This window comes from Anarrhichthys ocellatus, unplaced genomic scaffold, assembly GCF_004355925.1.
Source record: "Anarrhichthys ocellatus isolate YVR2014 unplaced genomic scaffold, GSC_Weel_1.0 scaffold14, whole genome shotgun sequence".
In the NCBI taxonomy this organism is placed as follows: domain Eukaryota; kingdom Metazoa; phylum Chordata; class Actinopteri; order Perciformes; family Anarhichadidae; genus Anarrhichthys; species Anarrhichthys ocellatus.
In genome coordinates, this window is record NW_022280044.1 from 5,940,392 (window position 1) to 5,954,953 (window position 14,562).

At 41.7% G+C, this 14,562-nt stretch overlaps 1 protein-coding gene across 1 annotated transcript in view; it reads right to left on the minus strand.

The window, feature by feature from the left end:
• The window catches only part of ptprua (protein tyrosine phosphatase receptor type Ua), a 159,130-nt gene that overhangs the window by 100,948 nt on the left and 43,620 nt on the right, over positions 1-14,562 (minus strand). The window contains exon 2 of the mRNA XM_031854238.1: positions 10,815-10,943. Coding sequence (XP_031710098.1) covers positions 10,815-10,943 — 129 coding nt within the window. The remainder of the gene's footprint in view (positions 1-10,814; positions 10,944-14,562) is intronic.

A 14,562-nucleotide genomic window follows, 5' to 3' on the forward strand; every position in this document is an offset into this window, starting at 1 on the left:
TGTTTCTTCAGGTGTGTCTGCTATGCCTGAAAGCCATGAGATGGCCTTCTCAGACACTGTATTCACATAGGCAGCATGAACCAGGGCAGCATTTTGGAGCGGCCCAATGGGGAACCAAGACTAAAAGGACTGAAGAGCAAGGCAAAACAAAAGTTCACCGTACAGCTGAGCATTTCCATGGAGACGGTATGAATGGAAAAAGGGATATCAAGTGTTTGCGAAGAGGGTCGAAAACAAACCCCACACTCGCCAGGACCGGGAAAGTGGCAAAGCAGGGGCTCAGGGACTCACAGTCAGATATTAGAGACATGTTGAGGAAGCTCTCTGATATAACACGCAAAATAGGGGAATACTACCTCGCGATGTGAGAGGAATGACGTGGTGCTTAGGTGAAAATGAAGCCACGCTCCGTTATAGTCGACAGGCCAGAGGCGGCTGGTCGGTTAGCGGAGTCGAGTCAGCTGAGTCAGGTTTAAGGAAAGTTGTTAATGAACTACGTCTGCTCGATAAGAAGAGTATCAACATTAACACCACACACACCGCCCCTCTCCAGACACAGCTGCTTCACCATCATGTGCAATGTCACAACAAGCACACCAGCAGTACTAAAGCGTGACTCTTACTGTGCATTAAATGCCATTTGTGAAAGTATTTGTTTTGTCTGTTCGGGTACAAACACAGTGTGATATGAACAGTGGGCAACAGGGCATGAGGCGCCACTGTTAAGCAAAAGAATATGTATATGTATCATTTTCTCGCTCATGGCAAAACAGAAAATGACAGCAGCTGTCGGCCAAAAATAGTACCGCTAATGCCTCGAGGGGTTGCCTCGTCACCAAATGACTTGTAGCAACTTGAGTCATGTTTAGATTCAAAGGATTCACAAAGTAGTTTGTTTCCATCTTTCTGATCTGAGCACAAAAAGTAACTCTCTCAGTTTTGGTAGTTGTAAAATGTTTGTGTTGGGTCTTGGGATCGTGGGTTAGAAATCCTGTGATCTCAGCAGGTGCTAGTTAAAAGACTTTAGGTGACGACAAAAGTTCTTTGAAGGATTTTGACTTTGTTCTGAGTTCAGTCAAACTCAGGATTTCCTGTGTATACTCCTTTTGCTCGCTACAGAGCTCCGGAGGTTTTGATCCGGCTGGAAAATATCACTTATTGTGCATTATTTAAACGGTCATTAGTCTCACAAGCCTCATCCTTTCTGGGTACGGCTCTAGGCTTTCATTATTACATCAGTTATCAGCCCATTATATGCAAATGACTCACCCTAACTCTGGAGCCTATAATATATAATACATCAATTACACCAACAGTGAGACAAAGAGACAGCGGGGGGATATGGAAATATTTCCTAAAGATAGCCTGTCAGCACCTGCGGGAAGATGGTGAGGAAAGGAGACAAAAAACAGAGGATAAGAGAAAGAGATATTAGAGACAATGGACAGTAAAAGGCAGGAAGAAGAAGAAGAGCGTGAAGACAAAGCGTCGGGATAAAAAGAAGAAACGGGGTACAGTGTTAGAGTGGACAGGTGTTGACAGCCATTAAATCTAACAACACTAGAAAAGTGCACTCAGTAGAGTGCAGATCTCTGCTAGGTGTGTTTGCAACGGCCACTGCTGTAATGTTTGATTGAATAAATACAAACCGGATTTGTCCAACCCAGAGACTGTACATCACCCATTGGTTTGTGGACTGCCAGCTGATAACAAACCTTGTGTTTTTTACCGTTTTTGTAAGTAGTACATCTCAAATAATTGTATTAATTCAGGTATGTGTCAGTATATTCAGGGATATTTGTAGTAAGGATATGAAAATGCATGCAAGTAAGCAGCTTAACCTGAGGCCTCAATCAGAATATGAGCTTTTGGCCACAACAGCGCTGTAAAGTTAGCATAAGTAGAGGAAGGCACTCTTACTTACAGTCCTCAGCCAAACCTGTTGACTTGTGCCACATAAAGATCCATTTGCACTTATATTTTATACTTTACTCTACAGCAGTGTTACCATGAATACACCCGGAGTGACACGGAATGGGAAAACGTGTCTACAATCAAGCCTTTCTCCCAGATTCATGCTCAAGTCACGTACATTTACACCCATTTGAAAATGTTCTTACACTGTACTACTGTTTAAAATGTCTGTTATATGTGGCTTTCTTGGAGGTTTACATTTTGAAACTAGTGACAGGAACTGCACTACGCATTGTTATGTGTCTGTGGGTGTATAGCCTACACAGTGTGTGAACTGGTGTGCGAGGAGAGAGATGAAGTAGTCAGAGAAAGAAGTAAACAGCCTTATGATCAGTGGTTTGTAACAGAGAGGCCGTTTCGGAGCAGTGGGGGAACTGTTCGTAGGAAGAGTCACTTGCGGTGCAACGTGCTGTTAATTCCAGGTATTAAAAGCTCAAGCAAACACTGAAGGGCATAGGTAAAGCTAATAAATAATGCAAATCCTCTCTAAATGCCTTTCATAAACTGGAGAGAGCTTATGCAGGGCACTGGGATTGACCCCCTTGTTAGCAGAGGACTGAAGAGACACATTTGGCATGAAACCCGAAACAAAAAGGAAGTTTCTGTGGGTGTATCATTATCATTCACGCTGGCACCAATTGTGGACTTTTGAACTGTATGTGAACTGCTAGTTAATAATGTAGGCTTAACATAATTGACTAGTTCACGGAAATTATATTCTTGATTTAGAGTTGAACTTTAAATTTATAAAATATTAGAAATAAAAACACATTTGCTTTTGTCTAGCCTGCAGGCTAGTTAGCTAGCCAACAAATACAAAACCTGCTGTTAACAATTACCTCCACAACAACTTTCTTCTTTGACAACCTCTCTAAAGTGAATCTGCCCCCCGTCAAGCACACCAAAAAGGGTGTAAACATGACACCGTGGTCCATCTTAACAGGGTGAGTCAGCCTCTCGCTCTAATTGCGTGACCAGCCTCACACCGTCTTCTATTTACAGGGCTGTCATTAAAGTCCTGTTAATTATAGAGGAACGGTGACATTATTGTCATACCTTCTGCTGTGACAGAGTAATCCCCTGTAGATCTGACGACAAAATAGGCACCTTTATTTAAAAATGCCAACCCATGCTTGTGATTGAACACGACATGGTGTTGTATAAAAAAAGAAAAAAGCTAGTCGGGAGTTGTCAAAGTCAAGTGAGAACTCTTAAAACTCTTCTGGCACTACAGCGTGTTGTTCCCAGTTTATATTTGGAAAAGGTAGCACGCTGAGGGAAAAGCATTCATGTGCTGATAAATCCCTCGTCAAAACGCATACATAATGACTTTCTCCACCCACATTCTAATCTATTTCAAGGATGACATGTGCCATTAAAAAATTCTTGCCTATTGAATCAACTGATTACTGTGGTCAGCAGCAGTTCTCCCAAGACAATAGTGAATCAGTCAGAGCCCGCCTAATCACATATCTGCCAAGCTGGATAATAAGCCAATCAACATATGCTGTCAACATCATTTCTATAGCATCCTACACGTGTTGTTTATTCACGAAGATTACAAAAAAAAAAAAAAAACGTCTATACTCCTTGATGACAATCGATGCACACAATGTGTGGCATTCAGGGTCGAACATTAAAGGTGCAGTGTGTAGGATTTGGGGGCATCTAGCAGTGAGGTTGCATATTGAAACAAACTCAAACTTCTCCCATGTGCCAAACGTGTACATGAGCTACGGTGGCTGACGCAAAAACAGGAATTATCTAGAACCAGGGTTTTGGTTTGTCCTTTCTGGGCTACTGTAGAATCACGGTGGCCCGTTCTGTATTAGAGTACCCACTTTGTATGTAAATACAAACGGTTCATTCAAAGGCGAAGGTGATTATTCGGCAAGGAAAATAAAGAACTTGAAATTGTGAAATACTTGTTTGCGAATGGAAAGGTACGGAAGGAGTGGATCTGGTCCTCGCCGCCTTTGTCAAGGGTGAAAGGAATAGGAATGTTGTTTTTTCGCTGCTTAATATTCACGATCTGTGTGAAAGTATTCACAACAGAAACAACAATTTGACCTGTGAAACCAAGCGCATGAAAATAAATGCCCCCAGGGGTGTGAGGGCCTCGAGGAACACGCCACAGGTTAAGGTCCCTTTGTTTGCAACAGTTTTTCCCTACAGACAAGTGCAATTTTTGTTTATCCCGAGCCTTTATCCTTTATCGTGCCACTCGAGGATGAGAAAGCAACAGGCAGGTAACAGTTCGACACGGAAAATACTGCCACTCAGTCAATTCGGTGTTCAGCCAATCACTCCTGAATCTCCCCACAACACATCGCCTTTTCTCCTTCAGTATATATGTTTTCAGTCTGTGGTCTGCTTGTGGTATTTAGAGGGGTCAGTCAGTCTTGCCCAAGATACACACATGGTTTATCTCCCACCATTAACTTTTACCTGAGTCCGATAAAAAGAAAGTGAATTAGAACCTCAGGGGGAACCAACGAGGGCAATGCCAAGTGACACTATTTCAAGAGGAAAAGGAGGTCCAGCTTCCCAGTACTGCAATGAATAGTCAGCAACTTTTTGCCACTTAAAAATAAATGTGCATTCTGCCACTTGTCTGTGACACCAATTAATGGCAGCAAAAATCTGATACAACCAGCAGTTCATTAAATAAAAATGTGCTGTCCTAAACAGAATGAGATATTCTTCCAAAGAAGCAGCAACTGATTTGTTTTGACTCAATAAAAGGGAAAATAATATTTAAAATAAACTCTTATTATAGTCACTGTTAAATATTGTGTTGAATTCAAAATAGAGATGATTCATAATTCATTATTTATGAGAGGAGCTACAGTCAGCTCTATTAAGAATATGGACAAATGATCAAAACTTCTGTTTTTTCTCACAGATGCTGATGTCCATGTTCTATTAGATATACCGACATATTTGATTGGTATTTAAGAGTCCTTCGGCAGTACATAGAACCTTACTGTACCTCCACAATCACAGACTCTCCAATGCTGACAAATTCAAATAAGTCATGCGATCAAGAGCAACTGCTCTCTGTTAATGTCCCATTTAAATGCAAAGAGTCATTCTGCCTCCTCTAGTTAGTTTTCCTACTCTGGGCCCTTGGATCATCAAAGCCAGCAGTGTTCGGAAAAAAAAAAAAAAAGCAGAGAGCGTGGACCGGCGAGAAGGATGCGGGTGGAGGCAAGAAACCATAAACGGTTCGAAGTTCTGCGCAGCAAATGAGCGTCATGTTCAAAGCCCAAGAGGGAAGTTGGAAGGGAGAAGAGCCTCAGAAGGCTGCTTAGCTTCACCGAATTTTGCAGAGCTCTGTGCCTGCTGGACCAGCGCTGCAATAGCATCCATAGCTCAAAGGTGATTTATGCTGAAACCAAAAGCTGCCATTAATGTTGACTTTCTCCCTTGAGCCACATGATATTTGCATTCTGTCGCTGTTGTTGGCAGGACAGCAGACATTATCTCTCTGCATGGGTGACGGTGCTGCTGCTGCATTTTCAAAAGGTGAATTGGTTTATTCTCCTCGAACACCAGAAGTAGCTGCAATACACAAACATACACTTTTTCATATTTGTTCTGACAGCATATTAAGCTATTTGCAATAACACCACACATGGACAATTAATGTGCCGCCCTTTAAAAGATTCTTCCTGATAATTGCCCTCATTTCCCAGATTGCCGTCTGCAGTTCATGTGGATTAGTGGAGCGTGTTTCGCTTTGGCTTACAGGCTACGCTTTCTCGTTTTGTCCGAACGATTTTCCGAACAAAACGAGGTAATTAGGCATCCTGGTATTAACCACAGACTAGCTATTCACTCTGTCTGTTAGATTAAACTGTGAATAACTTAACTGAGAACCACTTTTTGTTTCGACAACAAAACAGGTTTCCGGTTTTGAAAATTGCCATTTCTCAAACAGACCTTGCGGCGTTAACGACTTAAACATAGACCTATTTCTTGAGGTGTCCTCTAGGGGTTTGATTTAATTCAACTCCAAAACAATCGCCTTCAAGGGCCTCTGAATCAGCTTTGTCTGATCCAGCACAGCAGAAAGCTGGTCAGTTTTCCCATTAAAAGAACACCCTGTCCATCATGCACAGCAATCATGTCTGCTTTCCCACATAGCTCCAGACACTGAGCCTCGGCTTCCGCATTCTGCATCATAATGCCGAAAAGCAGGCTGAGCGATTCAGAAGAAATACTGTTGTCGACAAAAAAACCTGCAAAGCTGAAGGGCGTAACATGTTCCCTTTTAGCTGCAATGTTTCATGTCATTGGTATTCTACTGGCTCGTGGGCACAAATCAATACTATTGAGCTGCTGCTGCCCAATAAACTAAGTTGTTGTCTCAATTGCAGTCTCTTTAGCGTCTCTGAAAGAATTTAAAGCCCTTGGAAAGATTCAAGGTAAACCCTATATTTTCTGATATATACGTTGCCTCAGAGGTTCTGTTGTAAAACTCTGACCTGACATATTCTTCCTGAGCTGCTGGATACACCAGAGGGTTGGCTGAACAGGTCAGGTTTCATTGCAGTGTGAAAACATAAAGCTGCCTTTACACTGGAGATGGTAAGGTGAGGTCATAATTCCACTATAAAAAAAAGAAAGCGGGTTCAGTTCCAATTAATTCATCTACACTTCCCTGCACTAAATATTGCTGCAGTGTTAAATAAAGAAAAATAAATAATATCTCATTCAGTAGTTAAAATATTTCATTTTTCATCTCCCCCGTGCATATCAGCACTATGTCTTTTGCATTAAAAGAAAAGCAAAAGCCTATGTGGTGCCTCAATTAACGCTGGAAAGAGCAGATAGTAATGCCATTTTTTCTTGCTGGAGTGTTTCAGCGAAGGCTTTGCTGCTCATAGCAATTGGTGGGACTAATTGGTGGTTGTTAAGAGATCCTTTACTTCAGTGAAATTAGCAATACCACACTGCAAAACAAAATACTCCAATACAAGTAAAAGTCCTGCATTCAAAATGTTATTTGAGTGAAAGTACAGAAGTATTACTATCATAACGTACCTAAAGTATCAAAAGTAAAAGCACTAAATGCAGGAAATTAGCTTCTGTGTGATATATTGTATGTTGTGTTATTATCATGATTATTATTAGTATTACTGATGCATTAATGTGTAGACTTTTAATGTTGGTTGAGTTGGAGTAAATCTTTTTTTTTTAATTTAACATGCTATTGGGTAATCTTGGAAAGTAAAAAGTAACTATAGCGATATAATACATTAAAGGGTTGCCATATGATTGGTTAGAAAAAAGCTGTCTTTCCATTAATCCAAAATTCAACTCAAACTTCCATCTTGAGGTTTGAACTGTTACAAAACTGTTTCTGTCACAATCAGTGTTCATATCGTCTCCATAGCCCAGCACAAATGCTTCTAACCCATGATGTACTATATTTATGCAGGATCCATGGAAAAAATTGTGCCATTTTGTACTAAATAGCAGTACATTGACTAAATAAGGGTTATATTTAACATTTAAAAGAATAATATCATACTATTAGAGTGAATAATATGCTGAGGGCTGGTGATGCCAGAGACTTGTGTTGGAGGAGATCATGTCAGTGAAGCACTGTCTGCTGCTCCCTAACACAGTCTCTGGTTTATGTATGACCCCAATAGGCTGGCTCACAACAAGTACATCCGATGATGAGATCCCACACAGCCATATATCATATCTTCATCTCTTATCCAGGAGCATCTGAGAGGAACATCCAAGTCACTAGAGCATGTGCTCATCTTGTCTGAAATTAACCTTCTCTAATGGATGAAAAGAAGATGAAAAGCAGCCTTTGTGGCGCTGCCGGCCCCTGAGGAACACAAGGAAGTGTAATCAGCAATGGCCCATGCTAGACTCCACCAAACCCAGGGAGTTCCTTCATATACCCAGCTTGCCTCGGGGGAGCTGTGCCTGGAACAGCGGAACAAGCATTTGATCTGAACTGCGAATGGATGATGAAATCCCGGACGTCTGCCGGCTCCTTCCACAAATTGCCACGATGTACCCCAAACAGCAACCTAAAACCAGCACCATTCACACTCTCGGATGTAGGCTTGCAAAGCACTTACCTAGAAAAAACAAACTGCTTAAAATAAACATGTATGTAAAACGTCAGCGCAGATTGGAAGCAGGCCACCTGTGTAGATGCATGACAAACCTAAATAGAAAAGCAGCAAGGGGCTGAATGTGGGAAAACAAGCTGTCAGTGGGTTGATGATTGGAACGGGGTCCAAGGTAATAAGATTGTTTGGCATAAATCACTGAGGAAACCTGGTGAACATGCAGACGTAGGCTGTAATTCCATTTCAACACTATTAACATATAACCATAGTTGAAATAAAGCATGTTCACACTTTCCTCAAGACACATAAGTGAGAGACTGCTGTGATTACTGGTGAGAATGGCCGGATTTCACGGCACGTCAGCAATGCGCATGTCTAATTACCCACATAATCTAGTATTTGTTGAATCATCTTCTAAACTTACAACAGTAATTAGAGTTTGTTGAAATGGAAAGAAAACAAACAGGACTTTTACCTGGGAGGACACTATTCGTGGTTGCGTTACGTGGTTGCGTTACGTGGTTGCGTGACGTGGTTGCGTGACGTGGTTGCGTGACGTGGTTGCGTGACGTTGCTGCGTCATCAATTGTTCAGAGAGCAGCATATTCTTGCTGATGTGTTTACATTGCTGTCAGTACAGACTACATGGTGTACCAATGACACACAAAAAGCATGAAAGGCATTCTTATTGCATGCAAAATGACTGTCATGTCATTCAGACTCCAATAGGGGAGAGCGGGTTGGCTGCTGAGCAGGTGGTCAATTTAAAGAGTTTAAAACATCTCCATTGTTAAAGAGTTACATGACAATAGAGATGATAAGCTTAAATTGTGTTCATTACCAAACGATTGTGTAAAATAGGCTAAACCCCTTCGTATGACTGCAGAGTTTGGTGATAATCCTTTGTGGTATCATCAATATGAGAGATATTTTAATCAAGATGAAACCCCAAAACACCATTTATTTGCTCAGTCCTGTCTCTTAAAAATAATGTTCCCATTACAACAAAACTGCATTGTGATTTACTTTTCATAAAAATGCCGTGGATTACGTTTGTTATTGATTTATCAGAAATTAGTTTCAAATGAGTCTGCGTGAGGAGGTGAGAAGGCCGGGATGGTGGATGGCCACAAAACACAAGACTTTCACCTAATAGACTGCTGTTGGTCCTGTGTGAAAAAAAGCTTAGTCATTTTAAGCCAAACTATGATGTTTTTACTAATCCTAGCTGAATAGTTTTGTTTTGTTCGTTTACTATGTTTGAAACGGTGACTGTTTGGTCCAGAAGAAAACGTGTTTCCATCAAAATGTAATTGATAATGCAGTTTATTTGTATGAGAATGTAATTTTGTAGGAGACAGCATTGATTTGCTTGGCACAAGGTGATTAAGTTTGAGGCCTCCCTGAGGCAACACCTCCAACAGTCACCATGACTGTTCTTAATTAAGCTGCATTGTAAAACAAATGTGTTTTCCCTGTTTAGCAGTAGTCAGAGTCTACTGCTTATAAATCAAAAGTGAGTGAGGAGGCAAAACCACATCACAAATGCATCTATTGATATATGCATCTGAGATGCACTGATGCTAGGTGAGGAACAGGATGTCTGCCAACAGTCTCAGCTGGGTCAGGACTTTATCTGGACTTGATACAAGTTTCTAAATCTGAACAGGGTCTAATGGAAGGAACCAAATCGGTGTAAAGTTCTCCCAGCATCTTCTTGTTCTCTATTAAATCAAACTTTGAGCACAGCCACATATCAAAGATGGTATTTTCTAAACTGTGATTCTGCTTTAATTAAAATGACTATTTCAATACTTGGAAATGAATTTGCATTTTCTTTAATTCGATACATTATGTGTCTGTGAACTGACCAGTGTTGGGAATAATTCAAATTAAAAAAAGATAAGCGCTGCATTCCCATTGAAAATGACGCATACTGAAATAGTTCAGCAAATGTTGCCAGGCTTTTGAAAATGTTGTCAAAAACATCTAACTTTTGAAAGTAGCTTTCACAGCACTGGCAGCGATTATGCACGACTGACCCTCCGTTCCTTTGGACCCTCCTCATTCAAAACCACACAATTATCCTGCCTTGATTGCTCTGAAATGAATTCAGACTTAATGTTTGGACTTGCAGTCCCCCCTCTGGTAACTGAGAGAATTATGCACAAACAGTCCCATTTAGTTTCCAGTAAATTTGTTTTCGTTGAATGTGTCATTACTTCATTCTGAAGATTCACAGAGCTCCCACAATGAACCAACTAAAAAACAGCCCGGCACATAAAAGCTGCGGCAAGCCTCTTTATAGTGGACTGGTGCATTATTCTGTGTTGTGTTTTTGTACCAAACTGCATTGTTTATAACTGTATTTCTAGACGTGGGGCATCTCTGGTTCATGTTTGTTTTTACTAGATATACAGTACATTCCAGCAGAAACCTGACTTGTATTAATAAACGCACGCAGCAAGTCTCCATCAAATATGTTGTCTTCAAGCAACAAAACACAGGAGTCTCTGGAGAGCTTTAACTCAAATAAGGCATGCTGGGACGTCAGCTAAAATGCTGATCAAGTTGCTTTAGAAACTTAATTTGATGAGTTGTATAAACTCTTTACTCCTCAAGTTAATGACAGAAATGACAGATGGTTCCAGTACATTCCTGTGCGACGCTTTACAGTATCCAAAACGGGGTTTTATGCCTTGAGAGGTGATGCGTTCAGGCCCGTTAGAAACAAACCTCGTAGAAGATCTGGGGTCGGGTGTGGCCAGTTGTAGGTCCTGATCAGCTGCCAGTCAAAGTCGTCATCTTGTCCCTGCCGGTACTCGCACAAGCCAGGGTCCGAGTCCTCATCGAAGGTGCAGCCAGCTACAGTGAGGGAAGAAGAGGAGCAGCAGATTAAAATTTGTGTAGTCATCGTAAACACTGATGGAAGGAATGTATCATGTAGTCCCTTTTCAGAGAAACACCAAAGAAATGATTGCTCAGTTACATCACCACAGGCTCACTGGTAATGTGTTAATACATCAAATCTTAGAGAATCTTTGAAGCTATAAACTAAATTACAGCTAATGGTTGGCACCAGGCGGTCAGCGCTGACTGCCTATCTCATCTGTTCCCTCAGAATCCACCGCCATTTGGTGCAATTAGCCCTGTGGTGTGAAAATGACACAACAGCCACGGGTCACCCAAATAGCCAGATATAATGGGCAGCTGTACCAGAGCAGCAAAAGGGGGTTCTTCAGTTGATGGAGGACAACAACAGCCCGGCTCTTAGCCTGTGAAGGTGACCAAACCCTGTCTGGCCTCTAATGGCTGCATTTACCAGTCGGCCATTATCACACAAACCACAGGCTTTTAAAGCCACCGGCTCGGTTGTCAAGCCACGGGACAAAATGGTGTGTTCTTGTTTAATTGGTTAGAAAACACGGGCGCACTTCAGGAAATATAAAAATGAATAGTCTTGACTTGGGAGGACCAATTGTTGGTCATGCATGTGCGCCTTACGCTCTACTTGGCTTCATCCGTGGAGTGATGTTTCCCATTGATACGTGTGGTTTGGACACATGATGGCCTTTGCTAATGATTGTTTTCTTCTTTGATTGATCTTTTGACACTTTTGCTTTCTCAGTCCATCACAATTTCCCAGAGCCCCCTTTAAATAACAGTCCAAAGTACAATATATTTACTTTACAATGATCTAAAACAGGGAAAAGCTGGACCCAGAGACTGTTTGCTTGAAAAATAATGAATCGAAAATCAAAGCTGACGGTTTAAGTTTCTATTATGGTGTGGACGCACATGAATATGTCGTGCAACTTAAGATGAATAAGACTTTTTTTTCCCACAGGAGACTTTTTGACATTTGAAACACAGCTGCAGCCAAAAACATCACTAATCGCTGCATTGCAATCATTGCGGTACTGGAGCATCATTAATGTTATTGATTCCCCACCTGCGACCTTCCTATGAATCTAATTAATTTGAGAACGAAAGAGAAACACGAGTGCTCCGATGCTGCGCGGATATCAAAGATTCAGATTAGCAAGATTTATTTAGAGAGCAAAACATGTCAAATACAAGATGGAGGGAGTTATAACAGGGCGGTCATCGATCGGAAGGTGCTCATCGATAGAACATTTAAGTATGTACTAAAATATGAAACTCTTCGGCTTCCAAAGGGGGCCTGACATTAATAGTTTGGGAGCCACTGTCTTGGATCGTGCAGACATTGCTCAGTGGACATAGTTTCAGCAGTCAGACAAATATACAGGTTTTTAGGAAATCTCCTGGTCGAGGTTAACTGTAAAATTGCAACCTAAACTGTCCTTTGTAGACCAAAACACCTACTGTCATGTGTACAATGACATCATGACAAAGAACAGCCACAAAGCAACGTCTAATGACTACAAAGTTGTAATAAATCATGTTATTAGCTTTACTGCAGCTCTAGCTAACTCCGAACTAACTGCTATCTAACACCCTGAGCCCACTGAGGTCCCAGGACCCTCTTCACTAACAGATCGCATTAAGGCTTGGCAGCGGCGCTGCTGGTGTTAAAGAGCAACTCTGACTCCGTGCCAGCTTCCGCTTAATAGCATCACGTTCGGCCCAGTCCCCTGATGCTGTTTTTTGTTTGGAAGCTGCATCTGTTTACTTTAATACTATAAAAGTTTTTGATTCTGAAGAAATATTGTATGTTGCAATAAACGACTAAGACGACTTATTACGGACCTCCGCTTTCGCCCTTTCCTGCTGACAAACGCATATCACCGCCCCACCACCATCAGCGAACGCCCCCCCACCACCCCGCAGCCAAGCTAGTGTTTCCGGGTGTGTAAGCAGATCAGAGTTTTAATTGCCTCCTGTGTGAGGGCTGCTTGTTGTGCTGCGCCATGCCCGGTTATCCGAGGATGAGAGGGCTGAGTGGGGGAGCAGGCCCCACGGTAAAGGCCTGCCTTTCATTGAGAGCCCTCCAGCTCCAGGAAGAAATGTCACCATCAGACACGTTCCACTGATTCCCCTCATTAAGACTCATCCTTCCCAGCCTCCTTTGCTTTTAGCGTGCGCGTTCCTCTCAGTTCCCAAATGAGCTTCTCTGGCAGCAGGAGGGCAGACCCATGTAATTAGAAAAGCCACGTGCATTCGGCAGATTTTTTTTTACTGATGTCTGCGAGTGTGTGTGCATTCCTTCGAATGTGTGTGTGTGTGGTTAGCTGTCGTTGTTTGCTATGTTGATGTTTACTTAAAAAATGAAAGAAATTATAATGAATCTGTCAATGTCACACAAGCTGAAGCTGTAACGACTGGATATGAATTATTTGTGTTCATCACAGCAACAGGGACTCTGGCCAACAAGGGAATAAGATTGCTCAAATTTCCACATAATAATAAGTTGAATGTGAGAGAAAGCGGCTTTGAGAATGCTAATTGCTTATCAGAGGCGATAACGCGCCGCTGTTCGGCACAGTCCCCGAGCAATGCGTCGCCATGCGGAGCAGCAATAACACCTTGAGACGTGGACGACGGGGCCCGAGATAACTTTAGTGAGCTACTGTCACGGCTGACAAGTTCCTCAGGAAGAGAACAAAGAAGGAGGAATAAATAAACGTGCAAGAACAAGGCGCCCTCCTCTTTCAAAAGGTAGGAGAGGTAATTTGCCGAACAAGACTGTTTTGGGGTCTTTCTTCTACCTGGCAAAGAAAGAATTATTAGTACTGAGACTTTGTCTATTCCGCAGCACACAGTCCCACCTGTGTACCTTCCTGCTGTTATAACCCAGTAAAACTAACCATTACTATGAAGTTCCAGAGGTTCATATCAAAGTCACTTTATTCCTCCCATCAGAACATCCGTCACCATGTTCCTACAGATTCCACATAAGTGAGCAATACATTTTAATCTTGTAACTATTTTTGTATGAAACTGCTGATGAGAGAAGTCCTCTGCGTGGTGTTCAACAGCCAGCAAAGCCTGCATGAGGCAGCTAAAGTGCTCATTAATACGGCTTTCAGTGACAGTCCAAATACTGTATCTGAGGCTTCCCCATGGTACACCAGAATTCTGAGGGGAAAACCCAATATTAGTAATTTCTTTGACTTTCATTTTTTATTATTAAAAAAACTGTCCAACACTGAAAATGAGTCGCATATGTACATTTGTATTTTTAAAAAAAGGGCTCAGTAATTTCCTTTAACAGCTGGGCAATGTTTTTAGAGAACTTTATTCTGCAGCAGATTAATACACGTTGTATTCTCTTTGGGGTATTTGGGGCAGCAGGAGGGTGTATGTGGGATTAATTAAAAAATAAACTACAATGTGTCCGTTCAAGGTAATGAAGGAACATGTCACCCAGTGTAACAGTGTGACTCTGATGCGTTTTTAATAGTTTTTGGACAACAATGCAGCTCTACGGCACAGAGGACAAAGTTATATCAGGCTTTGACACACACACACACACACACACACACACACACACACACACACA